General features: G+C 44.2%; 1 protein-coding gene across 10 annotated transcripts in view; it reads left to right on the top strand.

Annotated features, from left to right (window-relative positions):
* Window positions 1-4,141: 4,141 nt before the first annotated feature.
* LOC128930325 (uncharacterized) overlaps window positions 4,142-19,135 on the top strand; it is a 117,684-nt gene continuing 102,690 nt past the window's right edge. For 7 of the 10 annotated variants that reach the window (XR_008478253.2, XR_013530472.1, XR_013530474.1 and 4 more), the window contains exons 1-2: window positions 7,343-7,372; window positions 13,637-13,704. Coding sequence is in view for 1 of the 10 variants with exons in the window: in XM_078358211.1 (XP_078214337.1) it covers window positions 7,180-7,372; window positions 13,637-13,704 (261 nt within the window). In the remaining 9 variants the exon portion in view is untranslated. Of the gene's footprint in view, window positions 7,373-13,636; window positions 13,705-19,135 lie in introns of all 10 variants that reach the window. The other 3 variants (XR_013530476.1, XR_008478254.2, XM_078358211.1) reach the window with 2 other exon arrangements.

Below are 19,135 nucleotides of genomic sequence, written 5' to 3'. Positions count from 1 at the left end.
GAGACACAGTTCCTTTCTTTTATTCCCTCACCCTTGCTGCATTTTAACTTCAATTCTGATTAATACAACTGTGCAGTAACCCTGGTTAACAGCCAAAATCTCATTTAGAGTTTCTCATCATCCTCTTCCAAACTGTCATATCACTCAGCGCTTACGTTTCTTTCTGGTTGCTGGGGACAATAAAGCAGGCAAGACATTTTCACAGTAATTCAAAATGTGATTTTTCCAGAGTGATATTGCATGGGGAGGCCATCTGAGTTGAAAGAATTTTGAGTTGGTTCACTGTCACAAATAACATAACAGGAAATAAAACAAGTGAGACTCAGGCAGTACACCAGCAGTGTCAGATTTCTTAAAAAGCATCTAGGCTGTCCTGGCAGAGGTTTAAATATCAGCCCCACCCTGGATGCAAAGTGAAGAGATAAAAGCAGGAGTTTTGGCAGGACCCCAACATCACATAGCCCCCAAAGGAAGGCACCAGTCCCATATACTGCCTGCAAAAAGGGCCTCCTGGAGTTATGCAATGTACTGCATCTAGGGGGCATTAGTTCCAGGGACACATCTTGGCTCCATGGGGCACCAGTTGAGGGACTCAGTTACTCAATCCCTCTACATTTGACATAGCTATTTGTAAAATGGGGACAGGATTAAATGAACCGATAGGATCTATAGCACCCACTGCAAGATAATTTTTGTCATGAGCTCTTGTTAAAATTAGTTGCATAGAATATATTGCTAGGGGCCAGATTCTGAGAGATAAGCCTTGGAGGGCCTTAGCACTGCAGTGACATTCTACTGCTCAGGCCAAGGGTTCTGCACACGGGTCTGAGTTTTATGATTTTGCTTTATAACTTGTATATACCTAATGTATACTTCATTTTATATAAAATATTACATAATTTAAAGAAACCCAAGGAAACCACTCTGAAAGGAAGTTTATGTTAAGAGGTTTATTGAATGGTTAAAAAAAAAATCCAAGATATTGATGGTCAGATGTAGAGACAGTAAAAAGACACCGCAACTCCATACAATAGCCATTCCATTCACACTCAGCAGGTATGGCTTTCTTCCCTTCCTCCCCTGGTGTGGCAGGCCGTGGGACAGGACTTCTTTTTCCACCTCTCCCACCCGTGCACAGCCCGTAGCACTCAGCTTGTTGCTCCCAGTAGTGCTGGCCCTGGGGCAGGACAGGTACGGGAATGGGGAGTGTTTTACTTCGGCAGGAAGGTAATCATCTGTTTTTCCTTCCTCTTGCTGTTTTCATCTAATGAGGAGGGACAGCAAATCTCTAAGGGTCTTTTAGCTCATGGAATCCCCAGACCACCCCTCTCTCTGCTACCTGTTTCTATCTCATGTGGTCTTTATATCTGTGTAACACCCCCAGGACAAGGCACTCAACAAGGACTCATTTTCTTTTTCCCTTTTTTGACAGGCTCACTCTCAGTTTCTCCAGCCCTGAAATGGGAGCCCCACCACCCACTTCAGAAGAACACTGCGACAATCCCAGAAAGCTAATGTGGTCACCCCCAGTATGGGAACTGCTACAGAGGAGATAGTGCAGAGACAGATTCTTTTCCCAGGCTACACTAGCTCTCCTGCATGAGCAGGCCATTTTGTTCTTTACAGGCTCATCTGTCATGTGGGCATATCCATTTCTGCCTATTTATAGGCCTCAGAGGCAGAGACGTTAGGCGAAGTGCTGGGACAGGTGGAAAGCATCCTTCTGAAGTTCCAGTGGTGAGGTGTCACTGTCCCCCGAGTTTTGAGGCATCTGTCCATGCAGTGTTCTGGTAGCCCATGTGTCCCTCCTAGGTCATAGAGTCATTGGTCATGACAGCAGCAGCTTCACAAGCCTCCCTCTCCATCATCGAAGTCATCCTTTTTTGTTTGTTTTTTGAGATGGAGTCTCACTCTGTCACCCAGGCTGGAGTGCAGTGTTGTGATCTCGACTTACTGCAACCTCTGCCTCCTGGGTTCAAGCGATTCTCCTGCCTCTGTCTCCTGAATAGCTGGGATCACAGGCACCTGCCACCACACCTGGCTAATTTTTTTGTGTTTTAATAGTGACAGGGTTTCACCTTCTTGGGGATCTGCCTGCCTTGGCATCCCAAAGAGCTAGGATTACTGGAATGAGCCACCACGCCTGGCCCTAGTCATTCTTTTACCTTCCCTTTTGCTCAGCTGCTTGGCTTCCAGGTGAAGGCTGAGCTCACAGGCGTAGAATCTGACAAGATGAAAGCACTCTGGGGGAATCTGTCATTCGTGGGCCAAGGGTCACAAGGAGGTCGTGGCCTCGTTCTCCTGCTTCGTCTCTGAGCCAAAGGCAGCTCCTCCGACTCCCATCGCCTGTCCCTGGTCCCACAGCCGGGAGTTCTTGCATCTTGGCTGTGACACTTGACATGATTTGCAACATATGGAAATCAGCCTCTGTCTGGCTGCAGAGTGCTTTTCAGTTTTCAGTCCCCAGAAGGTGTTGGAATGCAGACGGGTCTCTCTACTGCCCTAGAGAGCAGGCGGTGTTCACAACACAGGTCTCAAATAACTTGTCAAAATTGAGAAATGGGTATAGCAAGGACCCACCTGGGATTTGTGGCCTTGGGAAAGGGAAGATCCACAAGGTGCCTTCAGGGTGAGACAGAGGCAGGCACCTTTTCAACCCTCCTTTTACTGCCTGCGGGACACCTGGCTAATTAAGCTGCCTTCCCTGTGGCTGGTAGTATTCCTTTGATCTGTTGATCCCACCTGGGCCAAGTTTTAGCTGGATGACCTTGGCCAAGTGACCTAACTGCCCTGAACCATAATGTCATCGTCTGTATAAAAGAAAACAGTGCCCTGCTGAGTTATTTTGAAGATGAGAGTTAACGCATGCGGTAGGAGAGGAAAAGTAATTTTCTTCTCTGCCCTTCATGAGTTCTTAGCTGGGACTCCTTGTAACAAAAGACATATTAGCAAGAGAAAACAAAACATAAGTTTAATAATAACATGTATACATCCTGTATACATGGGAGTTAACAAAGTGAAATGAATGCAACTCTACAGTAGATCTCCAAGAGTTGTCTTAGACTTCAGGCTTAAATACTTTCTGAAACAAAGAAAGAAACGTATGGGAAGGGTAGAGGGAAGGCCTGATTAAGACAAGATGGCTAGGAATTCACCAAATCACCGTAAAACAAAGGTAAGCTTTGTTATGCAGATTTAAGTAAGTGAGTGCTTTCTCCATTTCACATTCTTAATGTGTTTATTGATTCAGCTTTCCTTCTCTCCCTGGTAAGGAGGAGACACTCTTACAAATGGAGATTTCCTTTCTAAATGTAAATTTCTCTGATTTAAAAGAGTTAACTTTCTCATGACTTCTCTTGTGTCTGCAGTTTGTTAAAGTAACAGGTCAAAATTATCCTTATGCCAAAGAGGCATATTTTGAGGTGGCATGTGCTGGTCTCCTACAGTCACATTTTGGGGTGGTGTGTCCTGAGCTCCATCAGTGTGAAATTCCTGGCAGCCTGCCAAAGACACAAAATGTTGGAGTTACTGCCATTGGTGCTTTGGAGCGCTGCTGTATCTCCAGCACATAAAGCTTGCATTTTTGGGGATAATGTGGGTATTTGATGACTGATTATTGCCTGTATAAATTCTGAAATCTGAAAATGGGAAGCTGGAAAAAATTTCGAGCTGAACTCTCTTTGCTCTTTTTCAATTTGAGATACATCTTCTGATTTTTAAGTTTCATGGTATTAAAGAAATTAATTCCCTACTCCTCTTATCATTGAAGTAATAACACATTTGTTTGCAGAGCAGCCTCTTGAAGGCTGCTGCTCCTTTCTTTGCTCATTTCCTCGTTGGTGATTCACTGCAAACTCACCCACCTGCTCCGTAGACCTGGTTCTTTGGACAGTTGCGATGCAGATAGCCTAATAACCACACATCATCAAAGGTGTGATCTTGCCTCTCATAGATGAGGTCAGGCCATACTTTGCATATTTAAAGCATGTTTTTCCTAACTTGCTACCTCATAACAAAGGAAGAGCCAAATCACACTCTCATTAGCTTCAAAGAGAAATACTAATTTTTTTTCTTTTTCTTGCATTGGCAAGAGATTTTGTTTTGCTTAAAGGAAACACAGATGACACTAATGAGACCACAGTGTCTTAATTTGCATATTAGATGAGATAAATATTGAGCTAATTAACACCTCAGATGAATTTCATTGCTTGGTACAATTGTTCTATGGTGATAGTAGTTCTCTGCTTCTTACCCAGGAGCAGAACAATTTGAAGGGAGAATCACTTCCCTACAAATAATTCAGGCCAACCGAAAATTCTCCCAGGAAATGCTCTCCAAGATTCTTATTTTAATTTATAGTCAATCTTGGATCTTCTTTCAAATTAACCCTGATCCTATGGGCAAGCTGTTACAGTCTCGTCAGTGCACCACAATATAGCAGTCTCTCGTTGCTGGACGTAGTACCGAGTCCTTTGTCTGATGGACCAAGAAAGTAGAGGCATGTGGACACCAAGGGTAAAGTTTAAGCCAAAGTTTAATCAGCACAAGGAGATTAACTTTTTGCTGATTAAAATTTTCCATTTAATCAGTGGGGACCCAGCTGTGCAGTGGGGACCCAGAGGAGGGTTGCCATTTTTACAGTTGAATGAAACTGATGAGGGCTGGGTGTCTCATTTGCAAAAGACAAAATTTCTAGTAGCTCCTCCTTGTCCTCCTACTGCATATGTGGGCTTAGCTTGAGTTACTCCATATTCCTTTGTTCTCCTTACTGCACATATGTCAGGGGACATAATTTTCCATTGCCAGCATGTCTGAGCAACTCACTTTTGCCACCTTTCTTATCTGTGCAGCCATGGGCCTGTCTTAGCAAGTTCCCTTATCTGTGCCTTCAGGCTATTCTTCTGTTTGAAATAATTCAACTGAGGACCTACCATAACTGCCTGCCTGACTGGTTTCTTCCTTCCTCCTCTCTCAAAGTGATACCAACAGATCTGCTGAACAGACCAGAGGACAGAACAGACAATGCAGGGCTGAGAGGGAGCTGTGGGGAAGGAAAGTTGCCCTCTCCAGGGTTCTGGAATAGGGTTTGGAAGGGATTAAACCTGGGTTGGACAATAATTTATTCTAAAAGCAGGAGTGGCTACATAAGGTTAAAAAAAAACAGCAAAGGTACTTGTTAACTTGGTAAGGCAGACTTTACTCAGGATCATGCCAATAGGCATATGGACCACTGTAATGGGGTTTTGCAGTCAGGGAGAGAGATTGGACTCAAGTTAAAACATGTATGGACAAGTCAAATCTAATAGCCAAGGTGCAGGGTTGGGGCCAGTGGCTGGAAAATTACTAAGAGGAAACATCAGAGATAAGGGGAGGAATTTCTGGCTAAACTGACCTAACAAGATTCTTGCTGAAGACAGGCCAGGCGATCAGACACCAGATGGGGAATGGCAGACGGTGAGGAACCTGATTAGAAACAGAGGGTGATCAGATATCAAGAGTGGGGATTCTGGCTAACCTCATTTTTCTGGGCCCCTTGCAAAATCTGCCAAGGGCACAGATGAGCCTAGGAGAAGGTCCAGGAGCCTGACCAAAGTTTGGCCAAACAAAGAAACTTTGCCAACAATTTGTTGGGCCCAGCACAAGATGGAAATGTAGAGTTCCTTGTTCAAAAATTAATTTCAAGTGTAAACTCAAGAATGACGAGGTTCCTAAATTTGGAAAGGAGAGCTTTATTTCTTGTAAAGTATTGCACCTGCAGGGTGGCTGTTCTCACCGTCTGGGAAGCCTAGTTATCAGTCAGAAGCCAGAAACAGGCCCTACGAGGGTGAAAAGAATTAGACTGGAATTCATGCTGAATGGGGTGGTCAAACACACATATTCAACAGGTTATAGGAAGATCTATGAATATTAATGAAAGGACAGATATGCATCTGGGAAATTGAGCTTTATTCTTCACGGGTTCCATGTTCAAAAAAATAGTGGCACTAATATGATAGAAGAATGGAGTTTTTGACCTTCTGGTGTCAAAAAGAGAATCAGAGGAAATGAAAACACTCACTGCTCAGTCTCCATTGATTGGCCAGAACCACTCTGTTGGTCTCTTATCAGGAAGGAATACCAGGTGGTTGCTGTGTTGAAACTGAGAGGGGAGGAGGGAAGAAACCTGTCAGGCTGGCAGGGTGGGTCCTCAGTTGAGTTCTTTCAGACAAAAGAATAGTGTGCAGGCACAGCTAAGGAAACTTGCACAGAAGGGCTTACCAAGGACATGCCTACAGCTGCATAGATAAGAAAGGCTACACAGGAGACTTGCCCAGACATGCTGTGATGGAAAATTCTGTCCCCTGACACACAGTAAGGGGAACAAAGCAGTATGAACTAACTCAAGCTTAGGCCCCACATGCGCACTAGGAGGATAGGGGTGGAGCTACCAGAAATCCACACCTTATGCAAATGAGATGCCCAGCCCTCATCTATTTCTTATAAAAGCCTCTGTATTCAACTGTGAAACGCAGCTCTTCTTCTGGACCCCTCTCTGCAGCAGAGAGTGTTCTCTCTTTCGCTTATTAAACTTTTGCTCCAACCTCACCCTTGGTGTCTACACTCCTTACGTTCATCCATCGTGAGACAAAGGACTTCCGGTGATACTTTAGCCTATGACAGACTGCTATATTGTGGGGCATTGGTGAGACTGTAACAAAACCACAAAAGGGAGGGGCAGTCACAAGACTGGTTGAAATCAAAACTGGAACAAGTCTTTCCATACGGGCGGTTTCTGGTTAACCCTTAGGAAACAAAGCCTAATGGTGGTTAGCCAGGGAGAGGGCCTAATGAGGCCTGTCCGACCTCCTAGCCCATATGGCCAGGAATTCAGTTTTTAAGGTTTTTCTGGGGTCGCATTGGCTGAAAGGGAGTCCATGAAGTTGGTTGGGGAAGCTTAGGATTTTATTTGTATTTCTCACAAGACAGCAATAGAACATTAAACCCCACGTGGGGCCCTTCTAAGTGTGGCCTCTGTTTGCCTGCACACATACGCACGAAGCTGGCTCTGTCAAGTGGAATGTTAGCTTTATAAAGAAAAAAGAACGGAGGAAAATTTAGAAAAAAATACAGCTTTCTGTCTAGCTCATTTCAATGAGCACAATGAATATAATTGGAATTAAAATTAAATGGAAACACTGAATGCTTAGCACCAGGCCTGCTATGGCCGTGCTGCCCACTCTCCTTCTCCTCCAGGGCCAGGAAGGCTGTGCCTATTGCACTTGCGGTTTTACTGACTTCACTGACTACAGAGCTCAATCCTCTCTCCTCCCAGCTGCTCCAGAGCTCCTCCCCCGCCTTCCACAACGCTTGCTCAACTTTCAACTTCGGAGTGGTAAGCTTTGCTCTGCCTTTCGTATTTTAATTGCTTTCTCTCCTGCTTTTAATGAGCAATCAGGGCTATTTCTTTATTGGGGACCTGCTGGCAAATTTCAAGCAGTGTGTGTGCATGTGAAAGGAATAGGTGAAATTCCATCCTCTGGCATTATCAGCTACAGGGAGGGGTTAAATAGACATCCATCTAAGGGAAAATGTCCACTTAACGTCCAGCCTTAATTCAAAGGAAATGTCAAGTACTCAACTAGATGCTTTGTGGCAATTGAAGAAAAGGAGGGGTGGTGGAGATACCTGAGACTGCAGCCACTGTGGGGAAATTAGCTTAGGTAGGTGTGTGCCTGTGTGTGCTGGTGCACTTGTGTGTTTCGCGTCCCACATGCTCCGTCAGAATTAACTACTTAGCAACAAAGAGGCAGGAAATAAAGGCCAGAGTATTGTGGGCTAAGTTAGGAGAAAACATGAACCCATCATTACAGAGTAAGCTGCTGTGTTAGTGCAGGGAATATTACATTTTAGGATTGCCTGGAAGGAATGGTCACTTTTGCCCCACCCAGATCTTGTTATTTTGGGGAAGTGATTTGTAATAATGTTGCCAGTGGGGTATTTGTTTCTTCAAGTTTCCGTATTTTCTGCAACCACCCTGGTGCCCCACACTCAGTTGGCTGACAGTACATGCAAGTTGAAGAAAGCCATGAAATGAGTTTCCTCCCTGAAGGAATGGAAACCTTGGGCCTTCAATTAGTCCCTTTCCTCCCGGCTGGAACTCTTCAGTATGACAAAGGAATCAGGTTACAGAGGGATGTGGGGAATTGTCCTAGCAGGACCACAGATGTCACACATGTCCTGAACTCTCAGACAGCTGAGCTCAGTGATAGCAAACGTGGCTCTGTGTCTGTGCTGTTTCTATGGGACTCCCCTGTGCCCTGAAGGACAAAGTTCCTGGTTGACAGCTACAACAGCCGTTGCCTCAAATGGGCAATTTGACCACTTAGCTCAAAGTGAGCAAATATTTTCTATGTTTAAAAAAAAATTTTTTTTAACTAACTCATCAGAATGGCAAATGACATTTTAAAAAGGAAAGTTCTGCGATCCCACCATCCAAAGCTATTGAAAAAGGATTTCCTTTTTTCAAAACAGAGGACTGGACATTTGGAAGTCTCAAATAGTCCATTATGTCAACCACCAGTGGGGTGAGTGAACATGTCATGTGTGTTTGTGTGTGTACGTGTGCGGGCTTGCTCCTTTCCAGGTTGGCACACTGCTTGTCAGTCTGAGTGTGCCATGTTTCAAGCTGTTTATGTCAGATGTAACTGTAGACTGTCTTACTCAGCTCAGGCTGCCATCTCAAAGGACTGTAGAGTGAGTGGCTTAAACAACAGACGTATTTTCTCATAGTCCTGTTACTGGAAAGGGGTTGTTGGATCGCATAGAAGAAATAATTTGGGGCACGTCCATAAAGTGAAATTAAATTAAGAAATAAGCTGGGCGCGGTAGATCACGCCTATAATCCCAGCACTTTGGGAGGCTAAGGGAGGTGGATCACCTGAGGTCAGAAATTTGAGACCACCCTGACAAATATAATGAAACCCCATCTCTACTAAAAATACAAAAATTAGCCAGGTGTGGTGGCAGGTGCTTGTAGTCCCAGCTACTTGGGAGGCTGAGGGATGAGAATCGCTTGAACCCATGAGACGGAGGTATCAGTGAGCTGAGATAGCACCACTGCACACTCCAGCCTTGGCAACAGAGTGAGACTCTTGTCTCAAAGAAAAAAAGCAAAGGAATAAAAGAATGGCTATCTCTTAGGCAGAGAAGCAGCGAGGGTTGTTGGTTGGCTATTTTTATGGTTATTTCTTGACGGTATGCTAAACGAGGGGTGGGTTATTCATGAGTTTTCCAGGAAAAGGGTGGGCAATTCCCAGACCTGAGGGTTCCTCTCCCTTTTTAGACCATAGAGGGTAACTTCCTGACATTACCAAGGCATTTGTAAACTGTCATGACTCGGGTGGGAGTGTCTTTTAGCATGCTAATGCATTATAATTAGCATATAATGAGCAATGAGGACGACAGAAGTCACTTTCATTGCCATCTTGGTTTTGGTGAGATTTTGCCGGCTTCTTCACCACGTGCTATTTTATCAGCAAGGTTTTCCTGACCTGTATCTTAAGCTGACTTCCTAGCTCATCCAGTGACTAAGAATGCCTAACCTCCTAGGAATGCAGCCCAGTAGGTTTCAGCCTCATTTTACCCAGGTCCTATTCAAATGCCTCTGACAGTCTTGGAGGCTGGAAGTGTGAGATCAAGGTGTCAGCAGGGTGGGTTTCTTTTGAGGCCTCTCTTCTTGGTGGCAGGTGGCTGGTTTCTCCCTGTGTCCTTACATGGTAGACCCTTGATCTGTGAGTATCTATGTCCTAGTCTCCTTATAAGGACACCAGTCAGATTGGATTTGGTCCTACACAAATAACTTTTGTTTGACTTAATCACCTCTTTGAAGCCCCCATCTCCAAGGGCCTTCAAGATCCACCTTCTGACGTCCTGGGGATTACAGCTTCAATCTATTAATTTTGAGGACACAATTCAGCCCATAACAATGATCAAGTGATTTCCCTTCATGTGACCAAGTGCGGGTTGCCCAAAGTTGGAGAGTAATTGAAGGCATTTGAAGAATTGGCGCAAAGATGCTCCAGGAGGAGAGGGATGGACATCTGGTTTTTCCTTTTCTGCAGGTCTCAGGTCCTTTTAACCCACTCCGTGTACCCCTTTGGTGAATGTCATTCCCATAGGGCCAGACATTAGAGGACATTCCCCGTACCAGCCCAGCCTCCTTCCGTTTCTCCTGCCAGCACAGAGGCTCACAAGACTGTCAGCTGCTGAATTTCACTCTATTGTTGATAATGTGTGCATCAAGATTTTATTAGTGACACCTGACAGAAACAATGAGGACAGAGGTGAAAAATATAAGGACTCTGGAGGAGGTTAGGGCTATTCAATGTTCTGTCTTGCAATTTTGATCCTCGATCTATCGCTCCTTCTGCCTGGCTCTTGTGAATGGAAAGGACTTTGTCCAGTAGAGACAGACAGAAAACAGCTGAACTTGATTGAGCCTAGGCCCAGGGTGCTCACTTGCTTAGCTCAGCGCCAACTGTTGGTGGTGATCAGGCAGCTTGTAATTCATAGACTCAGACAAGGAGAGCCAGGAACCACCAACACCTCTGCCTCCCACCAGCTCTAGGGCCACACAGGGCCTCCCACAGCTTCTCTTTGTTGGGGAAGTTTGGGGTCTGCCCTCTTGTGTAACCCCCTCCCCCAGTGACCACAGACCAGGTTGTCGGGCGTCTGTTTTCTGTCCAGTGTGAAGTGATATCCTGCTCTGAAGGCCGCTGAGATGCCCTTTGAAGTCAAAAGTAATTGTTCTCAGTGGTGATTTTTCTCTTTGGCTCTATTCTTCCATAGAGGGTGATAGTTCATGTTTGAAGAAGTCATGCCTAAGAGAAAAATGCCAGAAGAGGAAATGCAGGAAATGTGGCCCGCATTTGAGGGCGTGTCTCCTCTTACTTTGCTTCAATGCTGCTCTCTCTTTAGGATTCACGTGCTCCTCTTCCAAGGGGCCCTCCCTGACTACTTCAGGGTACACCAATCTCTGAGCACCACAGAGCCCCTCACCAGCTCCTCTGGAAAAGATCTGCTCCAGGGCAGAGCCTTAAATTTGACCTTTGGAAGCCAGCATGGGATTGGACACACACAGCCATTCAATAAGTGTGTATCAGATGAGTAGGGTATAGCTGAATGTCTAATAATGACACTTCCCTGCCCTACTACCCCAGACTGCTTAGATGTGACCTCTTCAGGGAGGCCACTTCTAACCTGAACATTCACTCTTTCTCTGTATAGCCTTGTACATTGGTCTACGTTTCATGTGCCTATTCCATGGTTTTTATATTTATTTGTTTACATCTCACTTTCCTCCCATTCCAGCAGAATCTGACCTATTCCTTGCGGTATTCCCCAAACCAGTAGGTTTGACTCTGTGAAGACACATGCCATGACAATTGAACTGAATTACACCTCATTAGGAGGAGAAAATAATCATGTTGCTTAAAGTATGCTGCATCTGGCTTTGGCTAATTTAGAAGCAATTACTTAATTTATTTTCTCATTATTTATGGAGCAAGTATTATGTGAAAACATAGTTCTGGGCATTACAAATGAAATAAGTGTTTATTTGTTGAGACTACCAACTTTCAGAGAGGCTACCTCTCTGCACCTCACCAGAATAGGATCAGGAATAGTGTCTGTTCTGCTCATGGCAGAACTCCCAGTGCCTAGATCAGTGTCTGGAAAATAAGGTGCTCCATAAATATCTGTAGAATGAATGAATAGCTTATGAGATACATTTTATTATCCCATTTTATGGAGAAGTTAAATCACTTGCTGAAGGCCAGACAGCTCTTACCTGGCAGAGTCATGGTTCCAGTCTGGTTTGTTTGACTCCAGTGGACGTGGTATCTCCATGTACTCCCATCCTCTCCCAGCACTGGAAGGTGGCAGTGTCTCCATCATCAACAGCTGAGGATACAGATGCTGTCAGATGGAATGGGTGTGATCCAGAAAAAGCTCTAGGTGGGACTGGAGGTAATATAGGTTATTATTGTTATCATTATAATTATTAGCAATGATATAGGAGTTAAAAAGAAAATCCTTAGGCCGATAGTGAAGGTACGGAAGTCCTTGGTAAGGTTTTCCTTTTATTGAAAAGCAGCCCCTAGATCATTTTCTTTTCTAACAAAGAGCAGCCTGTAAAATTGGGCTGCAGACCTAAACAAGTGAGCTGGATGCTTGCACAGGTGAATGTCAACAGTTGTGCCCATAGGAATAGACTACCTGGGACTAGGCATGTTCAAAATGGTGGCTCCATCTTCTCTTTTTGCCAGCCACATGTACAGTAAGGAGTCAATAAGAAGGTGCTGACCAAGCGGAAAACTCAGTTTCGTAGTAAGATTAGTGTGGGGTGACCAATCTTCCTCACGTGCTATGTAAATGTCACCCTTGGTCAAACCAATCCGTGAGCCCTAGATAAATCAGACACTGCCTTTCCAAGCTTTCCTATAAAATCTGCAGCCATCTACCGCCTTTCCCTTTTTTAGACACCTCTCTCTAGCCAGGAGCTGCTATTCTTTCTCCTTTCTTCTACCTACTAAACTTACGGCTCCTTAGCCCATCCACATATGTCTGTGTTCTCAATTTTCATGGCTTGAGATGATGAACCCCAGGTATTTACCCCAGAGAGAGATGCTGCTTCAGCAAGTTATTCTGTCGGATATTAGGGGAGGCCTCAAAGAGAAAGTGGTAATTAGCAGGGCCTGGTAGACTTAGAGATTTGTAACCTTCACATGATGGTCAGCAAAGGAACATTAATGGTGGATCCCAGGCCTGCAGGAGAGGCAGACATTGGTTTACTCACCACTTTTTTGTCCTAGAAAATTCATTAAGCAAACTTTTACCTGATACCTAGGCTGGGGCTGGATCCTGGAAGACACAAGTCCTATAATTTCAAATAATGATCTCGTCAGAGAAACCAGAGTCAGTCACACAACACAGCAATGTGGTGGGATGATGGTCACCGTACAATTCTGTTGTGTGTGGGTCATTTGGTCATGTTATGGTGCTGTTCATTATCTGGATATGTCTCTAGGAGTGTCTCAGGTTTTAACGTATTTGTTGGCCAAGGTCTGATGAATGGATCGTTTGTTTTTCAGCAAAGTAATCATCTCTAAAAGAATGGGAACTTGGTGCCTGCTGTCAACCCAAAGCTAAGGAGAAATTAAAGCTCTTGATCTGCAATTGATCAACTATTAAAGTCACAGCATGGGGTGTTTCTGTGCTTTGTCTGTTTTTGTTTTGTTTAATATTTACTTTATTGGTTGGAATGGCGTTCCTTCATTTAAGACACCTGGGAAGTGCATCTTGATGATTTATGCCACAGAGCATCCAATTTGTGGCATAGATAACAGGTGCTCTTTTGGGAGCATTAAAATGACATTGTGGTGGAATATTTATAATGAATAGCTCAAGTGATCACTCCTGTGCTGACGGCTCAGGAGTCGCTGTCTCTGCTTGAGGAGCAGACTGTGATGTCGCCTCCTCTGTGTTGATAGTCCCTGACCCTTTTGGAAAAGAAAACAGAGATGACAGACTCTTACTTATTTATTTCCAGGAGTGAATCTTGTTTTTGATGTTTTAACACATTTATTTAATCCCACAGCCTGCTCTGCATGGAGCCATGACTATCCCCATTCTAAAGATGAGAAAACAGGAGCTCAGAAAGCTCAGGTGAGTTGCCTGAGGTCACACAGCTTGTCAGAGTCGGAGCTCAGTTTGCCAATGCCTCAAAAATCAGTGTCTTTTTTCTTTATAATACATTTTTCCTTCTAGGCTTTCAAATTCCACTCACTGGTTTTTAAGATGTCTTGTGTTTGTGTGTTTCTGTGACAGTTGGAGAGATAAAAGGTTGGGTCTAATCTCACATATGAGGTGATGTGTGCTCCCAGAATCCTCTCATCTCTGCTCTAGGCTGGCCTGATTTGTAGACTCCTCAGGAACCCCAAAGTAATTGATACAGGTCCCAGTCAATGTAGAAAGTTTATTTTGGTAACATTAAGGACACACCCCTAACACAGCCTCAGGAGGTCTGACAGCATGTGCCCAAGGTGGTTGGGGTACAGCTCACTTTTGTACACTTTAGGGAGACATAATACATCAATCATTACATGTAAGATTTACATTGGTTGGATGGAGGGGGGACTTTCAGGACATAGGTGAATTAAAAAATTTTCTGATTGACAATTGATTGAAAGAGTTCTTATTAGTAAAAAGGACTGTCTAGGTTTCTGTAAAGGGTTGTGGAGACCAAGGTTTTATCATGCAGATGAAGCCTCCAGATAGGAGGCTTCAGAGAAAACAGATCAGAAAGGTTTCTTGTAGGACTTAAGGTCTGTTTCTTATAGGACTTAACATCTGTGGTGTTGTTAATACTGGAGGGGTGTAAGGAGTCATGTTCGATCCCCTCTTCCGTCATGGTCTAACTATATTTTCGGGTTAACTCCAGAATGCTCTTGGCTAACAGGAGGGATCCAGTCCATTCAGATATCTGGGCGGGGGGCTTAGAATTTTATTTTTGGTTTGTGATGGCATGGCGAATAGAGTGGGAAAAGTTACCGGGTATTAACCATTGTCCTGTGTATCTTTGTTTTGTTTTGCTTTATGCAAATACTCTGGAATGGACATCCTACCTGCTTTGTTTTTGAGACAAATTTCCTCTCTGTGTCCTAGGCTGGAGTGCAGAGGAGTCACGATCTTTGTTCATTGCAACCTCTGCCTTCCAGCTTCAAGTAATTCTTGTGCCTTAGCCTTCTGAGTAGCTGGGACTACAGGCACCCGCTACCATGACTGGCTAACTTTTACATTTTTAGCAGAGTCAAGGTTACGCTCTGTTGGCCAGGCTGGTCCCCAACTCTTGACCTCAGGTGATCTGCCCGCCTCGGCCTCCCAAAGTGCTGGGATGACAGGTGTGAGCCACTGTACCCAGCCTGTCCTGTGTATCTTACATGAGCTAACGTTTTAAACCTGAAGAACAACTCAATGTGGTATATCCTATTATTTCCATTCTGCACAAGATGAACTGGAGTTATAACAATTTTCAATGAGTTACTGAAAGTCGTTAGACAATCAGGAGTCAGAGCTGGGATTTTAAATCACTGCTATCTTACACCAAAGTCCACACTTTTTCTATTGGGTTATCATGCCTCCTAGTTGGGGACAAATGGGAAAGTAGAGACACCTTTAGATGGAATGTGACATGAGGGTGATGGTGAATGAGTGCTTATCCCTGGGAGGGGACAGTATGTGAAGGTGACTAGCCTGTGTGAGGGGTGTCAGGGATACAGGAAGTGGGCCTTCAGGGGGTCAGGCTGGCCAGTACAGGGGGTGGCTGAACTCCAGACTGGACAGAAGATTAGGTAAAGGGGCCTCTCATCCAGTAGGTAGGGCAGTAGAGAAGGCTGAGCTGAAGGTAATGACTGTCCTGTTTTCGAGATTCCCACGCACCCTGCGCATTAAATAAAGAAGGTGAAACCACCGTTAAAGTTGCCCTGAATGTTTGTCACTTTTCCCATTCCCAGCCTCCCTTTCGATATTGTTTTTGTTTTGTTTTATGATTGGCTGCAGTAAAGCTAAGTCGGGCTAAAAAGAGACATATCCACTCTACTTTGAAAAGTGTAACTGAGGAAGCAAGAAAGTCTATTTTATATTCTGTTTTCACTGATATTTGAGACAAAGCAGTCACTGTCAAGATTGGAGTTAGCTGGCTGGAGGAAGTTCAATAGTGTTACACAGGCTGGGTCACGGCTCTGTCCGGGGGAAATTTGAAAAATGCTAAACAGATTGTGTCCTGGCTCTGCATTTTGAGCTTCTGATAGCAAACCGGAAGTGATTCTTGCTAGTAATGGCGGTTTTACAATGCACAGGGCAAAGGCAAAAGCAGAGGTTTGCCCCCAATTTCATATCCAGGCTATAAAATGCTGCTAATCTTGAGGTTAGCCTAAAAACATTAGCACTTAGAGGCTAGACTTAGAAGAAGCTGGCAACTAGTAAGCAAAGTTTAAGAAACAGAAACATAGTTCTCGAAGCCAGAAGTGGGCAGTCCAGGGCATACAGACCATGGAGGACAAGAGTCTCAGGAATACCCGTTTATTCACTCCAGACATATCTATTGAGGGCTTACTAGGGTGGAGATAAAGATAAAATCATTGCCTCATAGAGCCATATTCTAGGGGCTGAAATGTGTGCCAGAAGTGACCTGTAGCCTCCCCTACCTGGGTTACAGATGATCAGCAAGGCTTTCTGAATGAAGGTCTTGATAAAAATGCAGATTCTGATTCAGTAAGTTTGGGGTCGATCCCAAGAGTGCAGTGCTGCAGAATCCCAGGTGAAGCTGAAGTTGAGGTTGCCGGCTTCACTGTTAGGAGCGAGGCTTAGACTCAGAGCCCACTGCTATTCTCTATTTTACTTACTTATTTCAGTTTGTGGCGTAACATGAATCAAATTCGCCTTCCAGAGCATGAACTTCAGCATACTCCATAAATGTACTCACCATCTTGAGGAAGGAGCTGGAGATAAAGTATAGATAGAGACCTCGATGAGGCATAGTCAACTGAGTGTTAGAGTCAAACTCTTTTTCCTAGAGAGGTCACAGGAATAGGCCTTCTCATAAGTTGATATTCTTCTTTGCCCGGATTTTGGGGACTGTTTCTAGTCACATGGAACCTTGACATGGGTCCAAGTTTATGATACTTTTACCACCTTGTATTTTCAGGAGCAGCCCCCAGTCTGTGATTTGTTCCTTTTGTCTCAACAAAAACTCATTTATTTTCAGGCCTCGAGTGCCTGTGTTATCACATACATGTAAACATATATATCCATCCTCGTTTCTGGGTCATCTCAGTGATATGTGGACCACTTGTGGACTCCAAACCTGCAAACTCCCAATTAGATACTAGAATTTAATTGATTTCGAACCCTCCAGCATATAGAGGCAGCAGACCTGGACTTGGCTTCACAGGAGTGCTCTGTTACTTTATTATAATAGACACGCAAAGTTGTGAGGATGTGTGCACGTGGAACTGAATAATGGCTTCTGAAAATTGGAAATCCACTTTAAGTGGGAGGCCATCTCATCTGCACCCTGGAGTATGAGAAGGAGTTAAAACCTCTGAATGAGTGTGGGGAGAGACACGATGGGGTACAACAGGCTATCAGGAAAAGAATGTTGTGTTTGGAAATCAGGGCTGGGTGCAGGATGAGGAGCAGAGAGTCCAAGCCTTGTTCATTTGGCCAGAGACCAGAAGCTTCTGCTCACCAAAGAGTTCCAGGAGAGATGAAATTTCATCACGGAGAAAGGGGATTGACACACGGCCAGCAGAGGCAGATGAGTTTCTGAGACAAAATATGCAGTCTAGGGTAAATGCTATTTAATCTAAAATATAAACTACAAAGAGAGTAATTGTTTAGTCATTGGGGGACCTTTGAACAATTCCTTTTCTGCTACTCTTTTCATTTTAGCACCATTATCTCTGTGCTGCCGACCTGTTTCCCTGCCAAATGGGTGTGTAACCAAGTTAATGATGCTATTAGCTAAAGCTCACTGTAAAAAGGGAAAATTTAACCTAGGCCAAGGAGAAAAAAAAGCCCTAATTTTATAAACTACTGTTTTGTGAACTTTTTTATTCTCACAAAGTTTGGAGAAAATGGAGTTGGCCATAAGTAGTAGCAGAGTGCAGAGCACCACCATTTACTGATTTTCCTCCAACAAATATAATCACTGTAGACCACATACTTACTAGAAACCACTGGACTCTTGATTAAAGGGCGTAGATCTTTAGATTTCCACATAATTAAGGATTAATAATTGCCACACACCGTGCCACCAACGCAAAGTGGGGTTTAACCTTCTTCAGTCACATTTATTCTAAAATTCACCCAACAGTTCCAGTTTCAGACTTTGTGGATACACATGTGGTTGCTGAAAGCCATACAGGCAAAACCAATTTTGCTCATTTTCTCTTTAAGAGAAAACCTAATAAAACCTCTAAAATGCTTCAGGATGTCTGAACGATATTTTTAAGTCATTTGCAGATAAGAAAAGATTCCATAGCCCCAAGAAGTGGAATAAATACTGGCCACCTTCATTAACCTGCTAAATTTCAGGAAGAGATAATGGTCTCTAAGAGAGGCGCACGTTTGATTTTCAAGCCTGAGGACACTTTCATGATGACACCCGCAGTGATTGGCGGGGGAGGTTTGCTGCAGTTTATTTCAAACAACGTGGTGTTTGGGCTGATTCATTTGTTCACACATTTGACAAACACAAAGGGATGAGCTGGGAGGCTTAGGTGAGAAAATAAAACAGTGATAACTATAGCAAAGAATACAGCACCTGCCTGCACAGTGTTTACAGTCTAATGTCTGAGACAAACACAGAAGGACCACGGGAATAATTCTAAGATGATAACCATGGTAAGTGTTTCAAAGAGGGACGCCTTGGTGCTGTGATGTGTGAAACAGTGGGAATTGATGAGGTCAGGAAGGATAGCAGTGGTGTCCAGAGGTAAAAATGTCTCTTCAGAGGTTAAGGGTTTATCCCCGCTCCCTTTTTTTTTTTTTTGAGACAGTCTTGTTCTCTTGCCCAGGCTGGAGTGCAGTGACACAGTCTCAGCTCACTGCAACCTCTGTCTCCTAGGTTCAAGCAATTCTCCTGCCTCAGTTCTCTCCTGAGTAGCTGGGATTACAGGCTCCCCCCACCATGCCTGGCTAATTTTTTGTATTTTTAGTAGAGATGGAGGTTTCACTATGTTGGCCAGGCTGGTCTCGAATTCCTGACCTCGTGATCTGCCTGCCTCAGCCTCTCAAAGCACTGGGATTATAGGCGTGAGCCACTGCACCTGGTCCACCTCACTTTTTGGAATTCTTCTGTTCTCTGAATGTGAGCAGTGAGCCAAGTGAAGCCTGGTCTCTGGTGCTCCCGGCCTCTTGTGATGTCCCTGGTATCAATCAGCTTTGGGATAATGTTCTGTTATTGTTTGCATGTTTCTGGATTATGTTTTACGTATTAAGTCTGATCAGGCTTTGCTGTGACTAGCCTCTCAGAAGTAGTTAAACTCTGAATCACTGAAATAAAATATTTTTCAGCTCCTATCAGCTGGCTCCT

This window comes from Callithrix jacchus, chromosome 20 (assembly GCF_049354715.1).
Source record: "Callithrix jacchus isolate 240 chromosome 20, calJac240_pri, whole genome shotgun sequence".
Lineage (NCBI taxonomy): Eukaryota > Metazoa > Chordata > Mammalia > Primates > Cebidae > Callithrix > Callithrix jacchus.
This window is presented reverse-complemented; position numbering and strand designations above follow the sequence as displayed.